At 37.2% G+C, this 27,852-nt stretch overlaps 2 protein-coding genes and 1 long non-coding RNA gene across 4 annotated transcripts in view; 2 read left to right on the forward strand and 1 right to left on the reverse strand.

Moving 5' to 3' along the window:
• Positions 1 to 349: 349 nt before the first annotated feature.
• LOC132522600 (phospholipid-transporting ATPase ABCA1-like) lies at positions 350 to 4,751 on the forward strand. Its single transcript, XM_060153188.1, has 3 exons — positions 350 to 425; positions 1,688 to 1,877; positions 4,650 to 4,751. Exons 1-3 carry the CDS (start codon positions 358 to 360, stop codon positions 4,749 to 4,751), a joined length of 360 nt encoding a protein of 119 aa, XP_060009171.1. The 5' UTR covers positions 350 to 357.
• A 1,640-nt stretch (positions 4,752 to 6,391) lies between these two features.
• On the reverse strand, positions 6,392 to 16,680 carry LOC132522810 (protein NipSnap homolog 3A). 2 transcript variants are annotated; one of them, XM_060153360.1, is made up of 6 exons: positions 16,505 to 16,680; positions 13,741 to 13,951; positions 11,498 to 11,656; positions 9,846 to 9,995; positions 7,316 to 7,402; positions 6,392 to 7,226 (listed from the first exon to the last, which is right to left on the reverse strand). In XM_060153360.1, the coding sequence occupies exons 1-6, from the start codon at positions 16,562 to 16,564 to the stop codon at positions 7,150 to 7,152; spliced, it is 744 nt and encodes a 247-aa protein (XP_060009343.1). In that variant the 5' UTR covers positions 16,565 to 16,680; the 3' UTR covers positions 6,392 to 7,149. The 2 variants fall into 2 exon arrangements, with proteins under 2 accessions (XP_060009343.1, XP_060009344.1); XM_060153361.1 differs by lacking the exon at positions 16,505 to 16,680 and adding an exon at positions 16,225 to 16,402.
• A 3,823-nt stretch (positions 16,681 to 20,503) lies between these two features.
• Positions 20,504 to 27,852, forward strand: part of LOC132522814 (uncharacterized) — a 63,000-nt gene continuing 55,651 nt past the window's right edge. Inside the window, exon 1 of the long non-coding RNA XR_009541335.1 lies at positions 20,504 to 20,621. This is a non-coding gene — a long non-coding RNA (uncharacterized LOC132522814). The remainder of the gene's footprint in view (positions 20,622 to 27,852) is intronic.

A 27,852-nucleotide genomic window follows, 5' to 3' on the forward strand; every position in this document is an offset into this window, starting at 1 on the left:
GCATGGTAGTAATTCTGGGATCTCCTCTCACTGATATCCTGGGGGATCTCGTTTGCCTTGTGTTGGACCTCCTGTTGCCAGGATTTGGTAGCTTTTTTATTCGAGACTTGAATTTCTAAAAATGTTTTATTCTACCAAACCTCTTGATTCATATGTTGGTTGGGCATAAAATTCTACATTGGAAATAATGTTTCCTTATAATTTCAAAGGCAATTCTCCATTGTATTATAGCTTTTAGTAAGAAATTCATGGCATGCTGATTCCTGCTTCTTTGTATGTGACTTGTCTCTCTATAAAATCAAGGGAAGGAGTCTGCATAGATTCTTCTCAACAGACTGTGTGAGTGATATAAAGAATATGAGTTTGGAGCATACACACCTGGATTTGAATTCCGGTTCTGGTACTTATTGGCTGTGTAACCTTGGGTAAGTTACTCAGTTTCTCTGAGCCTCTGTTACTTTGTTTGTTATTGGTGATAATTAAACTACTACCTAGGGTTGTAAGAATAATTAAATGAGAGAATCTCATTATAGTACTCTCCCATAGAATTAATCACTCAGATTAATTTCTGCACTGAACCCCCAGAATATTAGAACCAGGGGCATCATTGGAATCTTTCACTTTTTTAAGGATAAATTTCTCAGAAATAAATGCATTAAATTGTATAATTTTGAAACTGAAAGGGACACTAGAAATACTTTGTTGAAAGAAGTAATTTTACACTTTTATTTTGCTAGTGGTGAAAATAAGCTCCAAGAGGGCAAGTGACTTGTTGATGGTTACACAGTAATTTAGAGCCCAAGTCAGGCATAAAGGCCTTGTCGTTGGTCACCTGGGGTGCTTGCAGACAACCTAGCTCTTCATGTACCAACAACTCTGACCCCTACTAACTGTGCCCCTCCCAATTCTCTACTCGTTTTGAAACATAAAGTGCATCCTGACACTCTCCACCAGGTTTCAGCACGTTGAGCATGAAATGCAGACTCCTCGCAGGCCTGTGTCCTGTGGCTCCCGCCTCCCTCTCCTCATCTCCCACCACTCTCCCTCGCAGCTCAACACATTCCAGCCCCACTGCCTTCCTGTTGTTCCTTAAACGTAAAAGCTCATTTCTTTTGTGGGACTTTGTACCTACACTTTCTATTGCCTTTGCTCATAGTGTTCTTTCTCCCCAAATCTTTTCCTGGCTTGTTTTTCCTAATCGTTTATGCCTTGGAAGAAGTTATCACCTTCTCAGGGAGCGTAGTCACTCTTCTCCTCATGCACTGCTTTATTTTTGGCTAAGTGATATACTTATTTGTTTACTGTCCAATTTCTCTATAGGATTGCAAACTCCTTGAAGGTAGGCACTTTTTCTTATTCACCCAGACTCTCAAATATGCAGAACAGTGTCTGGCATACAGTAGCTGCTCAGTGAATGTTTGTTGAGTGAAGACATGGTTAGTAGATTGGATTGACTTGAGTTCAGTATATGAGTATTTAAGCCCTCTTTGTGTTCCATCACCCCTAACCGTAAAATGAGTCTGCAGCTTACAAGCCTATGGCAGCAGGGAGAGGGGCATCAAATAACCAAAAGGTGAGGGGATAGATGCATGATTGCAGTTGTTATTGATTGGTCCTGTGCTCTGAGGCAATAGGAGGGGCCGGCCAGGCCCTCTTGGGTGTTCCTACCTTTGACGTCCCTTTGCAGAGACATGCCCTGCTCGGTGGGGGAGGAGGAGTGGACCACCACCCCCGTCCCCCAGACCATCACGGAGCTCTTCCAAAATGGGAACCGGACGATGGAGAACCCCTCCCCCGCCTGCCAGTGTAGCAGCGACAGAATCAAGAATATGCTGCCCGTGTGTCCCCTGGGGGCTGGGGGGCTGCCTCCTCCACAGGTGAGTCACTTTCAGGGTGTGACCGTTCAGGTGGGGTGCAGGGTGGGCTTGGGGAGAAGGAATGGGTGACCTGCCGTGTCAGGAGGGTCTCTTTCAGTCTTGATTCTTGTCATAGGGAAAAGCATGTGAGTTTTGAGAGGAGGGGCCTTGGAGCACATTGTTCCTGTATCTGAGGGAGCTTAGCCTGCTTCTCTCTTTTGAAGTCAGCCTAGTTTCCTTACTGGTTCGAGGTCCAACCAGAATACGACACTCTGGATCAATGAGCTGTGGAAGGCACACTGTGGACTCTCCCCCAGTGGTGGTGTCACGGGACAGACTGTGACAAGCCCAGCTTCATCTCTGCCTCTGCCACAGATGAGCTGGTGACCTTGGACAGGTCACGCTGAGTCCTTGGGCCTGTTTCCTCACCGCTGAATTAGGGAGGCTCGCCCATAAAACTTCTGTGGGTCTTACAACTCTGACATCCTCTGAAACTCTGAGTGTGGGAAACAGTTGTGAGCCATTTTTTCTGAGAATGATTTCAGGAAGAGGCTTGCTTTTATTTTTTTTTTTTTTGCGGTACGCGGGCCTCTCACTGTTGTGGCCTCTCCCGTTGCGGAGCACAGGCTCCGGACGCGCAGGCTCAGCGGCCACGGCTCACGGGCCCAGCCGCTCCGCGGCATGTGGGATCCTCCCGGATCGGGGCACAAACCGGCGTCCCCTGCATCGGCAGGTGGACTCTCAACCACTGCGCCACCAGGGAAGCCCAAGAGGCTTGCTTTTGATGTCTCTCTGCTGCCTTATGAGCATCCAGGTTGCAGGGTGAGGAGAAGGAATTTCAAATGGTGTTGAAAACTTAAAGCAGTCCTTCCGATTGCGTTTCTTTAAAATAAGAGCTCTTCTCTTCATCAGTATAACTCCAGTGATCAAAAGAATTTGCTAGGCATAGTCAACGGTGCTGCTCCCTGAAAACCTTTTGTAACCATAAAGAATGATACTTCACAGTCTATTCTGATACTTCATAGTTGTTCAGAATAAGTTGCTGGGGCTCTCCTTGGCTTGCCATAATGGCCCTGCTGAGAGCAGAATGGATCAGACCTTGGTGGCTGGCTGATGGCAGAGCCTGGGCCCTGTGGGCAGAGTCTGGTCACACTGTGGTACATGTTTGAGGGACATGTGTCATTGTTGTCCTTGATTTGTTTTCTCTCCCAATTCTGCCCCATAAAGACACATGTGCTCAGTTTACTTTGAATTTAAAAAGCTTCTAGCTCAGTCATATCTCAGTAAATAACTTTGTTTTTAATTAGTTTAATCCAAAGTGTGAGTCTCATATCTTAGTTACACTTTTCTCCCAAATCAGATTCATAAAGGGTCCTACAGATTTAAGGACAGTTTCTCAGGCTTTTTACATGGACCCACGAAGGACTTGGATGGAAGAAGTGGTATTAAAAGCATTTACTTTCACTGCTTTTCAACTCATTTGTCCCTCTGAGTTTTGAAGGAATAGGTGGTACTCAGAAGAAAAGAAGGAAGAATCGTTGAAATCTTCATACCTTCAGGAAAGTGAGATAACTTACATGGCTGCCTCACAACATAGCTCTCTGAGCAGCGTAGTCTGGGACATCTACAGTGGCTCTCATGCTGGGAGAGAGCCAAGGCCTGTGTATAAGTCCTTCAGGTCTTTCTGGTCAGTATCCCTCACTGCTCATACTGACTCCCCATTCGTTTACCCTACGATCCAAGTTCAGGCCCGAGCCACCATAGTTGGAGGAGCATCTGTGAGATGAATGAGTATTCTTTCTTTAACATCTCAGATGCCTAACTTTGTCTATAATCAAGCCCAGCCTCCTCCCCTTCCCCATTTAGCTTCTGTTAGCCCCCTGGGCAGAAATAATAGAAGTTAAGAGGTTGCCAGAATCCAACAGAGGAGATTGAGCTATAACTTTCACCAAATCTAACTTCAGATTTCCTTTAAAGAGGGAATTCATCTAAATGAAGCATGTACAGACTCATGCTGTTATCTGCTACAAAGCGATACTGTGTTCATATTCTCAGTGTTCTAATGTCAGGCTGTGCTTTCAGGTATGGTAGGTTTCTCGGGGTGCCAGTACTTCTCAATCATGTCCTCCAAGTCAAAGTTAAGGATGCCATCAAGCAAGTGAAGGAACACTTGAAGCTCGGCAAGTAACAGTATCCATCCCAAAACATGTCAGAAAAGGGGGCCCAGAGTAGTTGGTACATGGGAGTAGCTGGCAGGTAAACATGGTCACCTAACAGTTTATTGTTTAAGACTTTTTAAAATACAAAGCCATCACTGGCATTTAGTGATCTTACGCCACTCAAGACTGAGCTCCAGTTAATACTTGAAAGTGTAGATCCTATACGTGGAGCATGGCAATGATTGTTTCTGCTTATCTCCTACAGAATAATTATATAGGTCAATGGAAATTTTATATGACCCTGTATAAACGGTGTATAAGACCGTTCTTATAACAAGACTCTGTTAGAATTTTTGTTTCTGTTAGATTAATATGCTATACATTGTTTTTTTCCAATTTATTTACAGCCAGAAGAGTTTAACTTATTTGAGTAATTTCACACTAATATTTCTGCATTTATTAAGTTTTCAAACCAAAGCAGTCCTTTGTGTGTGTGAGAATTTACAACCTGCTGCTCTTATAATGTCAAAAACAGTGAACCAGAGTGAACCCCATTAGGCCACTCTCAGACCTCTTTCTTATTTTTTTTAAATAATTAAATTAAATTCCATTTATTTATTTTATTTTGGGCCAGGCCTTCCCTGACCAGGGATTGAACCCAGGCCCCCTGAAGTGGAAGCATAGTGTCCTAACCACTGGACTGCCAGGAAACTCCCTCTCCGACCCCTTTCAATAGTTTCATTTTGGTACTGGACTCTTTCATGAACTCAGAGAAATCAGTTCCGCATTTGAAGTGTCAGGTTATTGACCTGAAAATGATGGTTTAACTCTGAATAAAATAATTTTATTTTATTTATTGAGCCGGTGTTTTTCCCTGGGCTATACTTCAGATATTGCGTGTGTGTCTGCCTTGATTGCATCAGTTGCATCAATGAACACTCAGATTGCATCAACTGATTGCATGCAACTCATGGTGTTGAAAACTTAAAGCAGTCCTTCCTGATTGCGTTTCTTTAAAATAAGAGCTCTTCTCTTCATCAGTATAACTCCAGTGAACAAAAGAATTTGCTAGGCATAGTCAACGGTGCTGCTCCCTGAAAACCTTTTGTAACCATAAAGAATGATACTTCATGGTCTATTCTGATACTTCATAGTTGTTCAGAATAAGTTGCTGGGGCTCTCCTTGGCTTGCTATAATGGCCCTGCTGAGAGCAGAGTGGATCAGCCCTTGGTGGCCGGCTGATGGCAGAGCCTGGGCTCTGTGGGCAGAGTCTGGTCACACTGTGGTACATGTTTGAGGGACATGTGTCATTGTTGTCCTTGATTTGTTTTCTGTCCCAATTCTGCCCCATAAAGACACATGTGCTCGGTTGCATCAATGAACGCTCAGATTCTCACTGACTTTCTCTTTGCAAGAAGAACATGTTAGTGAACATAATTACGTCCATCTGTGTCATCTCTGCGATGTCCTCTGTCCCCGCCAGCTTTGTCGTGTTCCTGATCCAGGGGTGTGTCAGCAAATAGAAGCACCTGTAGTTCATCAGTGGAGTGAAGCCTATCATTCTACTGGCTCTCCAATTCTGTCTAGGACATGGTAAGAATGCTGGTCTGCCGCTGCTTTATAAACCTCCAATAGGGCTCTGGATTGGACGGATGAAAGGGCCCCTGGCCATCACCAGGAAATGTTCTAGCTAGTCCAAAGATGAATGAAAGAGGAAAAGGCAGACCCAGTTGTACACTTTGATGTGACCAAACACGGCCTTAAGCACACGGCTGATCTCACGCCAGAGGAAATCCGTCCACACACTGCAATTCATACCACCACCACCTCATTCCCTAAGTGACAACTTTTCAAAAAACTGAGGTGGAAGACTCTTAGTCAAAACTTAAAGCCAATGCTTCTAACATGTCTGATAGATTTTAGCCTTCAGAGTCAGGGTGTTCTTTGCCTTACTAGGAACTCATCTGTCCTTCAGATTCCTGAGGACCAGGTAAGTGAGAGGTGACCGTGCTTCCTGTTTTTCAGTTTTCCCATAGATAGCTAATTCCTAATTTATTGTTTTTGCAGTATGTTAGAAACATAAAATAACATAGCTGTAAGTACAAGTACCAGGAGAGCTTAGAAGTGCGAAATCTAGTTTAAGAAGGCTGAGGCACTCAACTAAAATAAAAACTAAAGTCGTTAGTAAGAAAATCCTAGTATGTCTGTGATGGTACTGAAGAAATCCTTGTAAGGTTACTTGAGGTGACAATATTTACAATAAAGACAGTACATTATTACTGTCTCATTACCTTATGGCAACACAACAGTAGCTCCAGAGATGAGGATTAAAAATATAAAACACAATAGAAAGAATCAGATTGTATATATAGGCTTTTATTAGGGCAAACATTTCCATAACCATAAATATCTCATTAAAACAAACAGATGACCAAGTACCTTTGTTAAACAGTGATTTAAAATGAAGTAAAAATTAGTAAAGTTAACTGTAAACGAAGATACTGCAGCATATAAACCAATGGGTCATCAATAACGTTTAATACCAAGACCTAATAACATTATTTTCCAGGTAAGTAATTATTAATGTGAAAACCATAATTAATACAGATGACCCAGGTAACATTGTACTCTTCCATAGTAAAGAAATATGTTTAATATTTTTATGAATCCTATCTGGTAGTATAAAATAAACTTTAATGGACAAAAACTTTTAAAATCTCAGAAAAACAGACATGATGAAAAGGTTAATAATGTATACAAATATTTTAAAGATTTTATCACAGCTATGGAAATGAAAGAATCACTTGAATGTAAGAAAATGCTATAAAAGCAGAGGGTTGTCAAAATAGAGAAAAAGAGATATTTGGAAACAAATGAAAAGTCAAGATCCTATAGTAATAGCAACTATTTTTAATGTATGACAGATACTGAAATGCCTAGGCAAAAAGGAACAGACTGTTTACTGACGTGGTGGTGATAGTGGACAGAGGTAGCTTTTAAATATGCAAGGGACATAGCAAATTAACTTACCACCTCCATCAAATAAAAGTGAGAATCTCTTGGGAGAATTTAAGCACCATTAGTAGACACAGCTTATGGCACTTAATGAAATGCTTCATTTATCAGTGGAAGACTATTTCAATGGTGAAAATGACATAGGAATCAGAAGCATATTCTGCTGAGACCCAAGGAAGTTAACACTCTCCCGAACTGGAAAAAAATTCATAAGAAGGTATATAAAGTTATTGACTAAATCAGATTTGTTCTAAGAATAACTTGTGCTTAGTGAAATAGCCTACCAGCTGCCACAACTCTGGGATCCTCATGAGACTGGTGTCTCCCAGCTGCTCGGCTATCCGCACTCTCGTTCCACCAAAGAACATGAACTGCAGAAATAAATAAACCAGAAATAGATTCTAAAGACTGTGGCATTGCTCAAATAAGAAAGACAGAAACATTAATCAGAAACTGTAACTCCTATTCTTTAAATAAAAATAGTGATTATCAACAGGGTAACACTAAGTATATTAGTGATAAGATTTCAGAGGGGTGAGCGATCTGGGAGAGAAATTTATAAACATTGTTTCCAAAGTTTCCTTACTATAAATAATGCTGACATAAATTTCATTAGAGCAGCAGTACATGTACATAATAAGAGCAATGCTGATGACAACTTCTACTAACATTTATTGGGTGCCTACTGCATGTTGAGCCTGGTTTTACATTTTGTGTGTATTAACTCATTTAGTTTTCATAATAACCTTCAGTGGTAGGTTATTATTATCATCATTTTATGGATGAGGAAACTAAGGCACAGTAAGGTTAAGTAACTCACCCAAGGTGACAGAGTTTTAAGTGGTGGAGCTGGGATTCAAACCCAGGCAGTCTGGATCTGATTATATTCTTAACATAAACTCCTAAAATTTAAATTGAGAGAACCAAAGAGTATCTTACATATGTACACTTACAAATGTACAGTGTATATATTATACACTATCCTCCAGAAGTGAAGTACTGATTTATACTCAGTGTTTTCCTAGTACACTGAGAATGAATTTAAGATTAAAAAGTGTGTGTACGCACATTTCAGTAGTTTTTTTAAATAAAAATTCTACACGTCTATTATAGTAAATTAGAGATTTAAAAAACCTTTAATGTCATCATTCAAATGTGATTATATATTGTATATCCTTTCAAATTTCCTTCTTGTATAACTAAAAACATTCATATTTCCTAGAATGTTGGCAAAAACAGTTGAAAAAATTAAGCTTTTTATTTTATTGCCAAATTATTAAGGGGGGCAAGATTAAGCCTATACAACCCTATGTAGTACAACAGTACTTGTTTGTCCCCAACCCCTCCAATACTATATCTATATAATATGTTTTTATTAGGTAAAAAATCACATCCAATTATTGTTTTAATCTGCAACTTCTTTAATATATATTAGTCATCTGTGTCGTCTTTGCATAAGCTTTTATTTTTCTTTTTGCTTTTGGATTTCATTTATTTTTTTTTGGTATGCACAGAAATTTGAGCCTTTGTACAATAAAATCATCAGTTCTTTTCTCTCCTTCATAGTTTCTTCATTTGCTTTTGGCTTAGAAATGTTGTTCTCACATATTATTAAATAAATTTATCTGTATTTTGTTTCAGTAATTCTATGAATTCAGTTTTTTAATTGATATTTATAATCCATCTTGATTTTATTTTAGTGTATGGTGTGAGAAAGGCATCTAATAATTGTCATACTTTTTCTCCTCTTCATGTACTTTCCAACTTAAACAAACATCTATTTTTGCACAGTCCAACTTTTTTTTTACAATATATTATTAAACGTTGAATTTCTGGGCAATGATCAGCTCAACTCTGGATATGTTAGGTTTGAGATGTCCATTAGACATGAAGTGGAGAATATGAGGCGGCAACTGGATATTATGAGTTTTCAAATATTAAAAGTCTTAGTTATCCTCTCAGATAAACTTTATAAGCATTTTTCAAGTTTGCCACACACACAAAAAAATAAAAAAAAAACCCTCTGAAATCGTGACTGGAGTATCTTTCACCTTGAAAAGTTAAATATCCCAAATAGGTGTTTTATTAAATAAATCAATATGGTATACATACTATGTGTATATAAGTAGTGAGAAATGGGTAATTTTTTTCTTTGGGCTTGTCCATGTTTTTAATATTTACAATAACTATATATTACTTTTCACCCCAAAACAACCCAAGTAATATTATTTAAAAAAATCACAAATGGTACAACAGTACAAACTTTCACATATAACGTAAATAAGTTGCTGAGAAGCTTAAAAGTTCCTATCACAAGGAAAAAAAAATTGTAACTATGTGAGGTAATGGATGTTAAACTTATTGTAGTAATCATTTCACACAATATATACATATATCAGATCATTATGTTGTACACCTTAAACTTACACAATGTTATGTCAATTACAATGTTATGTCAACTGGAAAAAAATCAATAAAACTACATTCAGAGATTATGTAGATTGTGAAAAAAAGATTATGAAAGGAATAGGTGATTTCTTGAGGTTCTTTACAGTTTTAAAAATTTTATCATTTTGATGGATCAGAGAAAAAAAACAGTTCAATATTTGCAAAAGTCTTCATAAGGTTTTAATATTCTAAATAAATAAGATTTAAAACAGGTTTACTCAACCCTTAAAATCACAAAAAACTAAAAATTTGGCAATAAAAGGTAAAATACACTCAATAATGAGAAGAGAGACAAACTGACCCAAGGAACTTAAGAGTAAATCACCAATATACTTTGCAATTTCATAGAGAGATGGACAACTGTACCTCTGTTGAGTATTCCATATTCTGCATGGAACACTCCAACTAATTTTGTGTAGCCTTGATTGACATGTGTATAAACTGCCCTTTTAAATGGGTCACCCCACAGAGCTGGCCCACCAGGTTTCATCTGAAAAGTAGCCAGTTCATAGACTCCTGGAATAGGGAGAAAAACAAGTATTTTACTGAACACATTCAAGCAATCTGTAATCCTGTCTAGTTTGGTTCCAGTGGAAAGCTAATCTATATATAGATTTGGAGGATCATATACATATACATGTTTATGTAGACATAGTTATTAATAATTTGCACTGTGCTTTTATGTTTAGAAAGTCCTTGACCTACTTTAAGGATGAGTTGTTAAGCTTATAGAGAACAAAGAAATATTTTTAATATTTTGAAAATATTTTTAATTTATAAAATTTATCAATAAAATTGTGAGAAAATAATGGAATAGGACCTTTTAGCTGCCTGCATTTACACTTTTATAATAGAAATGAATAAAGTATTTTCCAATCTCTTACAGTTCTGTTCTTCTTTCCAACTTCTACTACTTTTTTGCTTTATATAATTTCCCCCTATAGGTTTCCATTTCTACCAGGAACAGCAAGTAAACAATGGACCTGAAGTGACTGTCTCAGAGTTTTTGAGGCAAAACAAACCCTAAAGGAGGTGGTCTTATTATTCCAGGTATATAATATCCAGGTAAATACTTGAAAAGTATTTTACCTTCTGGGTGGAAGTATAGGGTGGGTGGACAGAAAGAAACTAGGGGACCAGCAGATTTGAGAAGTAAAGGAAAAACATGCAAAAGTTACTGAAGAATCATGAATAACATAGAGGAAGAAAACCAAGATTTGACATTGTCTTTGAAGCCCACTAGTTCATTTAGATGGTGCCTAAAACTGAGGGGATCTAGGTGGATAAGGATCTAAATAAGACTTTTCAAATCTCTTGTAATCCAAAATGCACTACAGAGTTGGGAATAATGGGGGAAATAAAATAAAATTTAAATTAGTTTATGCTTTTTCTAATCTGACCTTTGTTTAAAACTGGATTGAGGTAATAATTTCTTTAAGTCAGCAAGAAGTGAAATCAGGAAGAAGACAAATCTTTAGGAATTATTTTCAAACTGAGAAATAAGAAAGAGGAAGACATAAAAGTTAGACTACAGTAATACAGCTTGGCAGTTCCAGTTAATTCATTCCCCCCAAACAGTCAAATTTTATAAGCAAATTTGTACTTCATGATTTGAGATTAGTAGTAATTTATGGAAAAATACTTCTATATCTAAAAGTTTGTAATATTTAAAAATTATGACAAAATATCATACACTATCCCTCACCTACCCACATGTGCTCTCTGCTCCCAAGGCCCAACTTCTCAACCTTTAGTGACCATGTCAACTTTTTCTATAATATAGCTAAACTTTAAGTATCAGTATGATACCAATTTGGAAAAATACTCCATTATTTAATGCTCAATTTTTAAGAATAAGCTAAGAGCTCCAAATTATTTTTATCTCAACAATCAACATATGTTCCTATATTATGCAAAAGATTAACTTCATTTTTTTCCAGTAGAACTTTAGTTTTTATAGCTTAAAATCTTTAATATTTTCTCCATCAAAATTCAGTGACTAAGACGGAAGGACTTACCTTCTTTTGGAGGTTTTTCTAATTTGCACCATGGCACCAGATAAGTAATTTCACTCTCTTGTTTATCAATAAGAGCCAAATTTGGAATGAGAAATTGTTCTTGCCATTCCTTATCTTTGGCCAAGGCTTTCTGAACTTCAGTTCGATGAGCAAAATTGTCTATGGGATGAAAAGGAGTAAGAAAAATAAAAATGTCTGATTTAAAACCACCTGTACTTTTTCTGGGTTTCATTCAGTTTAGTAAATGTTCATCGAGGCCACATAAGGACTGTGTTGTATCACTGGAGATACCAACATAAGTAAATGTGACACCTGTCCCCAAGCTGTTCATGGTCTAAAAGGGGAGTAGGAATGTAAACAACTGATAATATCATATAGTAATGAGCTTTATATGCTCTACTACTTAGTAGGTAGTTGTGACGCTTAGGTAAGTTATTGAATCTTTGTGTCTGTTTAACTCCAGGGCTGAAGTGAGGATTAAATGAATTAGCACATGAAAGGAGCTCAGAACAGTGTTTGGCACCTAGTGAGTACTCAGTATCTGTTAACTATTCTTATTAATTTTATTGAGGCATTTAAATTATGGCGCCAGTTTAGAAAAAGACTGTTTTTCTTTGTCAGTGGTGATGGTGATGAGTGGTCAGGTCAAGGTATAACTGAATTAAATTGAACATAAATGAAATTAAGATTTGCTTTTTCAGCCTCTTCTTTGAACAAACAGCTTCCAAAGAAATAGTGCTCATTCTCTTAATTACTGTCATCCATTTTTTTTTACCCAGTACTATTTCTCTTCTGTTTGTTACCCATATGTTACTAACATATGGGCCTAGTACTAATATTTACTAATAGGGCCTTATAAGACTAATGGTAAGAGTTTTCTATGGTTTACATTGCAGATAAGGAATAACAGCCTTCTTAAAGCATTAGTAAGTTATATCAGGACCTTACGAGTAATTTCTTAATGAGACGTGATTCAGCTGGTGGTGCATTAAAGTATAAATTGTGTTTTTTTAAATAAATTTATTTATTTTTGGTTGCGTTGGGTCTTCGTTGCTGCGTGAGGGCTTTCTCTAGTTGTGGCGAGCGGGGGCTACTCTTCGTTGTGGAGCTCGGGCCTCTCATTGCGGTGGCTTCTCTTGTTGCGGTGCACGGGCTCTAGGCGTGTGGGCTTCAGTAGTTGTGGTTCGCGGGCTCTAGAGCGCAGGCTCAGTAGTTGTGGTACATGGGCTTAGGTGCTCCGCGGCATGTGGGATCTTCCCAGACCAGGGCTTGAACCCGTGTCCCGTGCATTGGCAGGCAGATTCTTAACCACTGCACCACCAGGGAAGTCCCATAAATTGTGTTTTAATGGGGTTTGTTTTATTACAACAGGGAGAACCCCTAAACTATGGCCACGTTAAATACAGAATGAGTATTTTTCATATTAAAGTACTATATGACTATTAACTTTGGACACTGATGACCAAACACTAAATGAAATTATTAAAAGTTCTTTAGATATCATCAAGTCCTGATGTGACTTCACAAAAATTTAATATTGGAGTTAAACATTCTAGGGATTCCTGTAACCGTTCTTCTTGTAAACCAGGGGTTGGTCAACTTCAATACTGAAAGAACTCACTTCCTTTCCTTTACCTCCCTAGCCTAGTATAATGACAGTGAATTCCTTGAAACTCTGGGGGCAGAAAAAAACCCAAAGTGGTCCTGAAATACAACAAAATTATTAAATCTTAAGGATGGGTGAGGGCTTCAAAGTTAACTATCATCCCCTATCAACTTCTATTTCCCTAAAGTCCCTAGATGTTTGAATGATTTCTGCTAAAACATTGATCCAGCTATAGCTTCAATATAAAGAAAAAATAATTCTACTTTCTTTTATGATCCTAACTCACTCTGGTTCTTGCATTAACTGCTTTAAATTTTTCATAAAAAATCTTTACAATAACCATTCTAAACTTTTTTTTCTAGAATTAAAGTCTAGCTTAGAATTTTATGACTTGGAATTGGAGATGCCACATTTTCCCAATATTGCTTCCCATATGATAATATAAAGGTTCCAGCAATGGGCTGTTAAGAGGTATACTGTTGGGAAGAATAATCACTGAATTAATTTTTTTGGTATTGCTTTTTTAGTTTTACTTAACCTGTATGTATTTATAGTAACATAGATCCAAGAACTAAGTCTCATGTAATATCTAACTGAATGAAAATCTGTACTGAATACTTAAGCTGATGACTCATACCATACTTCCAAACATGAAACACTTTATTCATTCTGCCTCCAAATTCTACAGTCCAGGATCCAACCAATTCAGAGTGAGCTGTCCGAAGATGAATGTTTTTCTTAACATTTTCCAGGAACTCATTCATCTTTGAGGGCTTAACATAACAGGTACGAAATTCATAGAATGTTCCATCGTATTGTCTGGGGCCTGTAGCAAAAGATGAGCACACCTGAAGAAAGATAAGGCAACTTGAAATATTTGGGGAAGGTAGGGTTTATAATATTATGTTACAAACAAATCTGAGTCTGGAAACAAGGGACACTCATTAAACTCATAATCTGTTTCGACTTCTGTTGTCCTCTCTCCACTGAATTTGTTTAGAGATATGTCAATAAAGATGCCTGCTTTAAACATTCTAAATATATAGCTACTGTTTCCTAGCAGGGGCTCCACCTTTAGTCACTTTTCCATGAGAAGCTCCTAAGAAGGCACTGGGTCAGTCTCTTTACCAAAGGACAATTAGGATCCTAATAAATTTTACAAATATTTAGGATCCTGATAAATTTTACAAATAGTTTATTATCCCTTATTTAGCTAATATTCCATCTATATTGAATAGCATATGTATTAGAGTTAAGCATTTAAAACAATTTTTTAACATATACAGGTATTTTGGCTGGCACAATGACAATGTGTTTACTGGCAGAAAACTAATTTTTTTTTTAGGTTCTTAAAACAATGGAAATTGCTGGTCAGATAGAAGTATTTTCTAAATCCAGTGAAGTGGACCACTAGTCAAAAATAGGACAGGAGTGTAACTAATGTAATAGGAAACTATGACTTAGCCAGTTGCATTGTACTATGGTGATAGCCTGTGTAAATGCTAGAAAAAGGAAACATCAGTAAGTCAGAATTGTCTGAATAATTATTAGGGTTTAATTACATATGCATCCTGAAGAAGGGCATTTAATCCACCCAATTATAGCAGGTTGATGGAAATATCCCTTAAGAACCATTCATTACTTTTGTAATAGTCATATGCTCACAATGTAAATTTCTAATTGGGTTCTCTGAGTAAACTTAACTTTCAGTAGATGCTTTGTGTATGTATATGTGTTGGTGTATATATATATATATATATATGTATATACAAATATATGTATATACACACATGCATATACATATACATTCATTATAGCATTCTAGTTTACATATCCATCGTACATAAGTTTGGTTAGCATGTGCACATTTCCTGAAGCTGATTATACCAGAATTATCTATTAAAGTAGTTTTGGAACTTATAAGGCTATTGATGAATTTTGGGCTTATACTGACTACCTGATATGTCAAAGGAAAGCAGTAGGCTTCTTCCTCTGACATATATTTTGTTTACAAAACACAGTAATGCATATATTTTACTTAATTGTGTATAAGGCTTAATTATAATAATCTCTCTTGAGGTCATTCCATGTCTATGATGAGTTATACTCTTATTGCCCAACTGACTTAAGCTTGCCATCAAAAACAATGGCAGCTGCCCCTGTATTTGACAGATATTCTTTTTGTGCCATCTTACTAAACTTTACTAAGTGAATGTTAAGCAAATAAAAACTGCCTAGTATTTATAGTTTAAAAATATTATAAATAAAATATAAGTATATCAGATATCAGAAAATGGGCCAATAGGGTACTTGTAACAATTGCTTTTTAAGTTGCTTTTCAGGGAATTTGTATTTGGAGATCAAAATATGTAATCAAAAGGCATACATTTTATTATTGTTGGCAGAAGAACGTGTCCTCCTTGTATCCTCAAGTCCATTCTCTACGTCTGCGTCTTTATTCCTGTCCTTCCCCTAGGTTTGTCAGAACCATTTTTTTTTCATTTTTTTTGGTTGACATTTAATAACATCAAAGTTCAGAGTAAAATTCTAAGGAATAATTCTTGGTCCTGCCCCAATAGAGAGAATCAGAATAAAGACTGTATTGCTGATCTTGGGTGAAGGGGCCATTAATGGTTCCTCTTTAGTCTTCACCAGAAAGTCAGTCTCTAGAGTAGATTATAATCCCCTTCTTACTGCTCTTTGAGAAAGAAGTAAAAGCCTAAACACCAAAAGGAAAAAACCTCTAGGTTAGATTCACAGAATAGGCCAATTCCTGACAGTTAAGGCTGAATCACAATAATCTATTTTGTACATTTTTTATCCAGATTAAATAAGTTGTCATCATCATATTTGCTACGAGGTTCCTGACACTGCCTGACTAGGGCACCAACCTCAGGAGACAGTGGCATCTGGGCAGGATGCTTCACCACCTGCACCCTGGGCCCCCTCTTAAAGGTTCTCTGCCTGCAAAATGCTGGAAGGTTGTGTATTTCGCTTAATAGGGGGAGGCCTGTCCTATTGCCCTTTCAGTCTGGAGGGGCTTGTCAAAACACAAATCAGTACGAGAGGCCGGACCAGTGTCTAGCACAGGCCCCAATGCGGCCACAGCGCTTCCGGGTACCTAGGCTAGAAACGGCCCCTGTCCACGACTGTTTGCGAGCCGGCCAGAGGCGACCCTGGCATTGGGTCTTCCTCTAACGGAACCCTTCCTCCTGCCGCGCATCCCGGGGTCCGCCGCCACGGGATTCCGAGACTTGTACTAGAAGTCGGCTCTGCGGCAGCAGAACCACGTTGGCAGGTCTGGGCCCGTAGGCGCATGCGCGGCCCGCGCTCTCCCCGCAGACGCCCCTCCCCGCCCCTCCCCCAGGGAACGATTTGGGCGCGTCTCGGACGGCCAGTACCTGAGGCGCCTGCGTCCGAGCGGCCAGAGCCTTAGTCAGGCTCCTTCGGAGGGCAAGCATGGCACGGCTTCGAGCGCTGAGAAGGGCAGCGGCCGGTATTCTTCCTTGAATTCTTCCTCCTGTGGCTTCCCGACTAGCAGGGAGCGGCGCCTGCACAACTCCCGGACGCAGGCTCGGGGCGGGTCGGCTCCTCCTCCTGCGTTGGGGTCGGGGGGGCGGGTTGGGGGGCGGCCGGACCGCCCAGTCTGCCAGGCGTCCTCCGCAGCCTGAGCCCCAGACGCGTTTGGTGTTAGCTCTGACCCTTCCTTCCACGTTGGTTCCCTCGAACGTTCTTACCCCCAGCGTCAGAAATGACATTAGAATTAGCTGAGTGCTGATGTCGCTCCTGTACCACCTGTCTGGGCGCGTCGCCTCATCTCCTTGCGCACGTGCGTACAGTTCCTAAAAGTTCGTGTGTAGGATGCGAGTGTGTACGACCAAGGAGCCTTCACTTTTCTGTTCTAAGTGCATTCTCCTTCCCCATCACTGCCTACAGCGCGAAGTTGCAAGGCTCCTAATAACTTACACTGTATTTTCCGGAAGCTCAGAGAAATGGGCGCACCGAGCTAGATATGAAAAATTCAAATATAAACATACGTTGTTAAAATTCTGTGATCCTTAAAAGCAAAACCTCTGGTCTAGTCTCCCCTATCCCTGATTATTGCTCACCAGAATAATCACCTTTCAACATTTCGAGCTATTTCTTCTGACGCCTGTTTCTGTATTTTTAAATAATAGGCATATTTTGCTATTTCTTGTGTTTTTTTTGTTTTTTTTTTTCGGTCTAGATAGTATCTATTGACTCCTTCTATGGAAGAAGAGGATTTATATCTCTAGTATAACACTACCCCCAAATAATTTCCCTTCCTGCGGCTAATAATATTTACATGAAAAATAATCAGTTAATTGATTACATCATTAATTTACATTATTTACATCATGTTAATGTTTATGTTATTCTTGCTAATAGTTACATTGTTGCAAACATTAATGCAATATTGCTTATATTATTAGGACTAGGGGGTTAGTTGTACCTTGTACAATGACTTGAATCATCTGTTCAGAGGAAAGGAGGCTTTTTAAAATTAGTAATTCCAGAAGGGCGAGTCATTTTTTCCAGATGATGGGCATCCATTTCTAACTAATGAAGACAAAACAAAGCATCATCTCTGCCCAGACTGGATCTTTATGTTTAAATTTATTTTCTTAGACTCCCCCCTCCCCAACCCCGGAATTAATTTATTCCCTCATTCAACCCATATTAAATTTCTTCTATGCTTCAGTCACTTTTCCAGAAACTGGGGTGCAGAGGTGAACAAAAGACAAAGTCTGTGTCCCCTTGGAAGTTCCAGGTTAGGGGAAACAGATAGACAAATGAAAGAAAAATATATCAGGGATTAATAAATACGTCGAGGAAAGACAAAGTAGGATATGGAGAATAGAAAGTGCTGGAGGGAGGTAGCAGAGACTGCTAGCTCTTTCCCAATGCCATTCTTGTCCCAACCCCTCTTAAAAAAATAATAATAGAACCCAGGCAGCTTGGTGCATCCGCGTGACTTAAGTCCTGGCCAGTGGGATGTTTTAGTGCATTTATGACCTACTGTAAGTGATCTTAAAGTTGTGTAGGAGGGGTTGTTTTCCTCTTTGCCTTTTTCTTATTTCTGCCTGCTAGAATGTGGATGTAATGGTTTGAGTTCTTGGTCTTTGAGGTAGAAGCCACATGCTGGGGATGGCAGAACAACAAGAGAGAAGCAGCCTAGGTTCTGACACCAAGGAACACCATACTAGGAGCCCTGGACTGCCTGTCTCTGGACTTCTTCCACAAGAGAATTCATCTTCTAGTTTAAGCCACTGCTATGTGGCTTACGTCTATGATCTTAATCATAGGAAGGTGACTACTTTTTTATTTCTCTTTTTCATTTGTTTCTCTTCTTTTCCTTATACTTATTAATCACCAGATTCTTTGCCAAAACTCAAAATGATTAAACCTGTTAATCAGTTTATCAGTTTCATCTTCTAGAGATATCTTTCAGGAGTCTTTTCCTTGGTCCAGTGTAGACTAAGTGTTCTCTAAGGTGGCCCTGTAGTAATTCTTGGATCTCCTTTCACTGATCTCCTGGGGAATCTCGTTTGCCTTGTGTTGGACCTCATTTTTCCAGGATCTTGCATCTTGTTTTTTCCTCCTAATTTTAGGAGACAGCACATGGGACTTAAACTTTTGAGACTTGCGTCTCTAAAAATGTCTTTATCAACCTCCTTAATTTATAGTTTGGGTGGGTGTAAAATTCTACATTGGAAATAATTTTTCCTCATGTTTTTAAAGGCACTGCTCCATTGCATTATAGTTTCTAGTGAGACATTCATCCCGTTCTGATTCCTGATCCTTTGTATGTGACTTATTTCTCTCTGGAAGCTTTTATGTTTTTCTTGTTTTCCCTAATTTTCTGAAATTTCACAATAATGTTCCTTGGGATAGATATTTTTTCATACATTGTGTCTCACTCAGTTGACCCCCCTCAATCTGGAAACTCTTAAATTATGAAAAATTTGTAATGTTTCTTGGATTTTTTTTCTTCCTCCTCAATCTCTGGAACTTCTTTTGTTCAAACATTATGCCTCCATTTGAACCTCTAATTTTCTTTTTCCTCCTAATTTTTTTAATCTTTCTTTTTTGCTTTTTTCGGGGAGGGTCATGAAATGTTCCAATTTTATTTTCTAACTCATGTAGTAAAATTTTAATCTTCTAATTTCCATTGTTTATGTCCAAGAGCTCCTTTTTACCCCTTTTTCCAGAATGTTTTTTTCCCCACTCTCTTCAGAAATATTATCCTCTTTTTGTTTCATGGGTTCTATATTTCTGTCTCTCTGGGGACATTGATTATAGGTGTTTTCTTTTTAAATATTGTTGTTTTAAGTCTTCATTTGAGTTTTATTTTGTTTTCTATCTATTTATTTTTTCTGTCTCTGGTACTGGAGTTTTTCCTGAAATGTTTTTGTATTTGTCTCTCAGCTCATATTTTGAAGTTGGACTATAAAAAAGCTCTGTGAGTTTGGGCGGGTCTTGCCAAGTAATGGGCTTTAGTGTAGGGTGATCTGACTGGGCAGTTTCCTTCAGTAGATGCCCATCACCCCACTGTTATTGTCTATAAGTTATTTCTATTTTTGTCTAGTCAGTTTTCTCAGCAAGGAAACTTCTGGTGTCCCACCTGTGAGGTCTAATCTTTGTTGCCAGGTTCTTGAGGCTAAAGAGAGAAGGAGGCCAGAGATCTCAATATTTGGTAGTATCTTTCAAGAATATATATAATATATATATACATACATACATATATATATATATATATATATATATCGTTTAGGCTAATTTGCTGTTACAGATTGACACCAAAAGCGTATTATGACTCAAACACTAATGAATTTTATTTTTTATGAGAAACCAGAGTGCATTTACCTACTTGGCAGGCAGCTCTTCTATACGTGATAAGGACCAGACTTCTTCCACACTGTGGCTTGGCCACGCCCTAGAGCCTCCTCATTAACTGCATCCAACCAAGAGAAAGATAGAGGAAACTTCCAAGAATATTTCCAAAAGGAGAATGCTTACAAGATAGGAGTAAAATTTATGGCTACAACTTAGAATTAGGTAAACATTGTTAAGTACTGTTAGGTGCCTAAGGCAATCTCCTATTTATTTTCTCACAGGTTTTAATTATCCTCAAAATGCTATAAGTTAAGTGAAAAAGGTGAGATTTTGAGACATTAATTTCCTCAGGTTCACTGCTGTTATGTGGCCCAGCCAGGACCACTTTTTAATTATTGCCATCTGGTCCAATGAGTGTGAAAGTGCATTTTACACTGTACGTAACAAATAGGTATCAGTTAAAGGGTGGAGGCAATTATATGTGGTGGGGAAAGGCAAGGATCCACTTGATGATGTCTTTGCTTGGTTTTGTCCAAAGGTCAGCCTCATCAAATCTGAAGAAGGAAGTGGGAGAGATGGATCCAACGCTGGCCCAGCTGCATAGGAGGGCAGTAGCTCTACGTGTAAACTCCAGATGCTTGTACTTTGGTGACATCACCGGTAAGTACTTTCTTTGTGCTGCATCATTGTGTGGCCACTAGGTGGTGGTATAAACTAGTTTCCTTCATTAGGCCTCCAGTAGTGTGTGCTATTTTTGTTATTTTTAAGTTCCTGTAAGTTAACCTGTAGGTATTTAGAGTGGAGTTGTCTTACAGTTCTTCTTTTTTTGTTATATGGTATTATGTATTAAAGAGAAAAATTTCAGTAAAGAGTTACTTTATTATTAATATATATAAATGGTAATAAAGTAACAAATTTTCATTCACTGTTTCTTAGCAAGTATCCTACTCATATCAGTGAATATGTATTAAGCACCTGTTGTGTGTTGAGTATTGAATTAAATGCTGTGGGGAAGGAAAAAGACTGGATACCTCTTCTTGAGATTGTCAATGTCTTGATATTTCTGTATCAGCCTCTTTGCTGCTAGCCTTCTTAGAATTAGTAGGAAAGACTTGTGAGCAGCCCAGTATTACATATAATGTGAATTTATTTAATGCTGTTTCTATTAACAAAATAAATTGTTTTTATTACTAAAACACATAAACATATGAGTTTAATATATATCCGTTATATACCTTTTTAGATATCCTCTGTTAATTGGCTTTCTTTATGTTTTGCATTTGAAAGTGAATTCTAGTGCCAATGACATTTAAAAACCTGTCAATAATAAAAGCAATTATTTCCTGAAATAGGCTTGGCAAGTCTATTCCTTTGAATAATCCTTGTGCCTCACGATTGGAGTTGGGGGGAAACGTTTGGGGGAGGTATTTCCGGACCTTTTGCTAATTGTTTTGGATTTTTATTACGAAATACGGCTGATTTCTTTCCTAGGTGTAAGTTTAAACACCTTTTACCTTTAGGCACTAGTGCGCTTAGTCTGTGACACGTTTTTCCATGAAGTTCCTCTTTCAAATGAACACACATTATCTGATGCTCTCCAATGGAATTCTCTTCCTCTCTGCAAGTTATCATAGACACCTACTAGCTGAGTAATCAACTCACTTTTTAATCTGTGTTAGCTTTACCTGACCATCTTTAATTGCTTTTGCAGCATCTTTATAATTTGTTATTTTAAAATTTATTCTCAATATTGTATTGCAGGCCAGAGCATTAATGTAAGGGGCTTGTAGGATGTATCCAAACCCAGGGGGCCTATTGGCTCTTCTGTCCCTTGTTAGGTCCTTCAGGATATAGTTTAGGATTTCCCCAAATACACTTTATGATTGAAGCTCAGATGTCCCTTTATCTCTTATGAAGGTTGACAGACACATAGCTTATGGGAAATCAGCATTATTCAGATTAAAATTTCTTCTGAAAAATGTAAGTTGACTTCTCAAGATAGCTTAATAGTGTAAGGTAGAAGTGGGTTTACTAGAAGTGGGGTTACTAGTTCCATTACTAGAAGTGGGCTTCATATTCAAGGTGATTTTCTTCTCATATAGACACTGAATATTAAGAAATATGGTTCCCAATTTTCCTACTACCTTGGTGTCATCAGAAGTTCTCACTCAGCACAAAATAAAACTAAAACTAGTTAGTGAAAAGTCATAACTTTACAGGCTGCTTCAGTATAATTCCTTTTTCATAGTGTTTTTCATTGAATAATGGTCCTGAACCTGTAAGTGTTTTGGAATGGAGCCTGTTGGTAGATTTATGTGACTAGAGTCTCATTTGTGATTACCTCTTCAATGAGAGCTAGGCCCTCATTTGGCTGGTTAATTCTTTTCTCTTTCCTATCTAGCTGCCTTTCTCATTTTTAAACGGGTTTTAATAAATATTGATTATTCTCAAATCATATATCCTATTCCTGTCCACCTCTCTTTCAGAGAATGTTGGTGATACCTATTTCACAGACAAGAGAACATCAGATTCTAATGTACCTGTTATTTCATAGGAGCTGTTATATATATTATGTCATTTACTTATCTCTTTCTTACTTATTGCCTTTCATTTCACCTTGTGAGGTTGATTTTCCATTTCATAAATTAAAACAAAAACAGCAAACAAGAAGCTCAAAGAAGCTAAGTGACTGACAAAGGGTAACAAAATGAGTAGTTTAGAGCTGGTTCACTCATTTTAATTTCTCTCCTATAATCCAGTGTTACAGGATACCATAACTTAGTTATTGATATTTAAGTGTTCCCATATGTTTATTTTATAAATAATGCTTCAGTGAATAACTCTGTGTGGATCTCCTTGGTCATATACCTGTAAATGGAATTAATGAGTCAACTTCATACTTTTTGGTAGATTTTTAAATTGATTTATATTCCTACTGTCAGTGAATGGGATTTCCTCTTTCTCCATATTCTTGACAGTTCTTGTAACGGTTTAATATTTTCGTATCTCTTGGCTGAGAAATATCTCGTTGATTTAATATACATTTCTCTGATTTCATGTGAATTGAGCCTCTTTTCATAATTTTATAGTCCATGCTGTTTTCCTTTTCTTTGAAGTCCTGTTTATATCCTTTGCCCTATTTTCTGTTATGTTGTTTATCTTAGTAATCTGATAGCTTAAAAAAAAAATCTGGATACTAATCCTCTTTTGTTGTATTTGTTACTGATATAATCTTTCATTTGTGTTAATATTTAAACCTTCCTAATGATGCATTTTTGCCATATAGATGTCTCTAAATTTGAATTAGTAGTTTTTATGTTTTATGGGCTCATTTGAGATAACGCTTTTCCTATCCCTGTGTATGAAGACGTTTTCCTGTAGGTATTTTACAGTTTTGCTTTTGGCATTTGATTTGTCTCAAATTTATTTTGGTCACAGTGTGAGGTGGAGGTTTAATTTGATCTTTATTTTTCCCTTTAATATTAGTAGTCCATTACCAAAGCACAATTTATTAAATATTTCGTCCATTCCCTACTGATTTGCAATGCCATATTAAGTATCATTTATTTAGGATATAAACTTCCACATATGCCCAGGCTATTTCTGAATACTCTATTTCTTTGACATATTTATGTTTACTTGTACCAATGCTATGCTATCTGAATTATTGTAGTTTTATCATCCATCTTGACATTTAGTACAGTAAATTTGTAGCTCTTATTCTTACATTTTCTTGGCTATTCTTGGTCTTTACTATTCAAGTTGAATTTTGGGGTAAACTTAAGAAATTAAAAAAAATCCTAATTTCATTTTGATTGGAATTACACTAACTTTATAGTGAAATTTGGGATGAATTGATGTAGTTATTCTTGAATTTCTTAACATGAACAAAATAAAGCTCCCCAGTTTGTGGGGGGTTTTCTTCTATGTGTTTTAAAGAAGAGTTATACTTTTTTTCGAAAATTCCCTACACAGATTTTACAGATTTATTTGTGAGCACTTTATACTTTTGTTGGTGTTGTGAGATGCTTTTTAAAGTACATTTTCTAACCAATTATAACTGCTGCACAAAATACTATTGAATTTTGTATATTGATCATGTATTTAGAAGTCTTGCTAGATCCTCTTATTCATTTAAATTTTAAGATTTTCCTTTTATAGATTTTTTTCTTACTTCCTATGTAGACAACCTTATTTTCAGTAAATAATGATAATTTTGTTTCTCCCTTTCCAATCTTCATACCTCCTCTCCTTCCCTTCCTCCTTCTCTCCCTCCTGCCCTTTTTTCTCCCCTTCCTTCCTATTTTTCTCTTTCTTTTCTTTCTTTGCTTTCTCCCTTCCTTTCTCCTTCTCTTCTCTCTCTTTCTCCCTCTCTCTTTCACTGGGTAGGATTTCTGTGCAATGTTGAATTTGTTTGGAACTTTAAGGGAACTTGTTATAAGTTTTTTGATAAATACTCTTTATCAGGTTAAATGAGTTTTTTTTCTGTTTTTAGTTTGCTAAGTTTTTAATTTTTAAAAAATTGTGAATGCCTATTGAATTCAAAACTTTTCCTGAATTTGCTAAAAACATATTTGTTTTTATTCTTTAATTAATATTGTGGTGAGTTACATTAACATATTTTTATAATGTTAAGACTTCCTTACATCCCTGGTATAAACCCTGCCTAGATGTTAGGTATTATTATTTTGTACATTGTTAGATTCTGTTTGCTATTATTTTATATAGAAATTTTCTGTCTATGTTTGTGTGATTGGCTCATAATTTTTCCTTTCTCATATTGCCGTTCAGTTTTCATTTCAGTGTTATTTCAGGCTTATAAAAAACAGTTGGGCGAGGTTCCCACTCACTTTTTATGTTTTATGAAACAATTTGCATATGATAAGGGCTACCTGTTTTTGGAAAGTGTATTAAAAGTATCCAGGGAAATGGGATGGGCCTGGTAAAATTTTAAACTACTGGTTTGGTCTTTACCTGTCCTTGGATTTTTTCATTTCTTCTTTTTATAAATCTTTGGGTGGGATTCTTAGTATATTAATTTTTAATCTTTCTTTTTTCTGAATTTTATTTTATTTTTTTATACAGCAGGTTCTTATTAGTCATCCATTTTATACACATCAGTGTATACATGTCAATCCCAATCTCCCAATTCATCACACCACCACCATCACCCCCTGCCGCTTTCCCCCCTTGGTGTCCATACTTTTGTTCTCTACATCTGTGTCTCTATTTCTGCCCTGCAAACCAGTTCATCTATACCATTTTTCTAGGTTCCATGTATATGCGTTAATATACAATATTTGTTTCTCTCTTTCTGAGTTACTTCATTCTGTATGACAGTGTCTAGGTCCATCCATGTCTCAACAAATGACCCAATTTCATTCCTTTTTATGGCTGAATAATATTCCATTGTATATATGTACCACATCTTCTTCATCCCTTCGTCTGTCGATGGGCATTTAGGATGCTTCCATGACCTGGCTATTGTAAATAGTGCTGCAAAGAACATTGGGGTGCATGTGTCTTTTTGAATTATGGTTTTCTCTGGGTATATGCCCCATAGTGGGATTGCTGTGTCATATGGTAGTTCTATTTTTAGTTTTTTAAGGAACCTCCATACTGTTCTTCATAGTGGCTGTATTAATTTACATTCCCACCCACAGTACAAGAGCATCCCCTTTTCTCCACACCCTCTCCAGCATTTGTTGTTTGTAGATTTTCTGATGATGCCCATTCTAACTGGTGTGAGGTGATACCTCATTGTAGTTTTGATTTGCATTTCTCTAATAATTAGTGATGTTGAGCAGCTTTTCATGTGCTTCTTGGCCATCCGTATGTCTTCTTTGGAGAAATGTCTGTTTAGGTCTTCTGCCCATCTTTGGATTGGGTTGGTTGTTTTTTTAATATTGAGCTTCATGAGCTTATATATATTTTGGAGATTAATCCTTTGTCCATTGATTCGTTTGCAAATATTTTCTCCCATTCTGAGGGTTGTCTTTTTGTCTTGTTTATGGTTTCCTTTGCTGTTCAAAAGCTTTTAAGTTTCATTAGATCCCATTTGTTTATTTTTGTTTTTATTTCCATTACTCTAGGAGGTGGATCAAAAAAGATCTTGCTGTGATTTATGTCAGAGTGTTCTTCCTATGTTTTCCTCTAAGAGTTTTATAGTGTCTGGTCTTACATTTAGGTTGCAAATCCATTTTGAGTTTATTTTTGTGTATGGTGTTAGGGAGTGTTCTAATTTCATTTTTTTATATGTAGCTGTCCAGTTTTCCCAGCACCACTTCTTGAAGAGACTGTCTTTTCTCCATTGTATATCCTTGCCTCATTTGTCATAGAGTAGTTGACTATAGGTGCATGGGTTTATCTCTGGGCTTTCTATCTTGTTCCATTGATCTATATTTCTCTTTTTGTGTCAGCAGCATATTGTTTTGATGACTGTAGCTTTGTAGTATAGTCTGAAGATAGGGAGTCTGACACCTCTCACTCTGCTTTTTTCCCTCAAGACTGCTTTGGCTATTTGAGATCTTTTGTGTCTCCATGCAAATTTTAAGATTTTTTGTTCTAGTTCCATGAAAAATGCCATTGGTAATTTGATAGGGATTGCATTGAATCTGTAGATTGCTTTGGGGAGTCTAGTCATTTTCACAATATTGATTCTTCCAATCCAAGAACATGGTATATCTCTCCATCTGTTGGTATCATCTTTAATTTCTTTCATCAGTGTCTTATAATTTTCTGCATACAGGACTTTTGTCTCCCTAGGTAGGTTTATTCCGAGGTATTTTATTCTTTTTGTTGTAGTGGTAAATGGGAGTGTTTCCTTAATTTCTCTTTCAGATTTTTCAACATTAGTGTATAGGAATGCAAGAGGTTTCTGTGCATTAATTTTGTATCCTGCAGCTTTACCAAATTCATTGATTAGCTCTAGTAGTTTTCTGGTGGCATCTTTAGGATTCTCTATGTATAGTATGTCATCTGTGAACAGTGACAGTTTTACTTCTTCTTTTCCAGTTTGTATTCCTTTTATCTCTTTTTCTTCTCTGACTGCCATGGCTAGGCCTTCTAAAACTATGTTGAATAATAGTGGCGAGAGTGGACATCTTGTCTTTTTCCTGATCTTAGAGGAAATGCTTTCAGTTTTTCACCATTGAGAATGATGTTTGCTGTGGGTTTGTCGTATATGGCCTTTATCATTTTGAGATAGGTTCCCTCTATGCCCACTTTCTGGAGAGTTTTTTATCATAAATGGGTGTTGAATTTTGTCAAAAGCCTTTCTGCATCTATTGAGATGATCATATGGTTTTCATTCTTCAATTTGTTAATATGGTGTATCACATTGATTGATTTGCATATATTGAAGAATCATTGCGTCTCTGGGATAAATCCCACTTGATCATGATGTATGATCCTTTTAATGTGTTGTTGGATTCTGTTTGCTAGTATTTTGTTGAGGATTTTTGCATCTATATTCATTAGTGATATTTGTCTGTAATTTTCTTTTTTTTGTAGTATTTTTGTCTGGTTTTGGTAACACGGTGATGGTAGCCTCATAGAATGAGTTTGGGAGTGTGCCTTCCTCTGCAATTTTTTGAAAGATTTTGAGAAGGATGGGTGTTAGCATGTCTCTAAATGTTTGATAGAATTCACCTCTGAAGCCATCTGGTCCTGGACTTCTGTTTGTTGGAAGATTTTTAATCACAGTTTCAATTTCATTACTTGTGAGTTGTCTTTTCAGACTTTCAATTTCTTCCTGGTCAGTCTTGGAAGGTTATACCTTTCTAAGAATTTGGCCATTTCTTCCAGGTTGTCCATTTTATTGGCATAGAGTTGCTTGCAGTAGTCTCTTAGGATACTTTGTATTTCTGCGGTGTCTGTTGTAACTTCTCCT

Source organism: Lagenorhynchus albirostris, chromosome 7 (genome assembly GCF_949774975.1).
Source record: "Lagenorhynchus albirostris chromosome 7, mLagAlb1.1, whole genome shotgun sequence".
Taxonomy (NCBI): Eukaryota; Metazoa; Chordata; class Mammalia; order Artiodactyla; family Delphinidae; genus Lagenorhynchus; species Lagenorhynchus albirostris.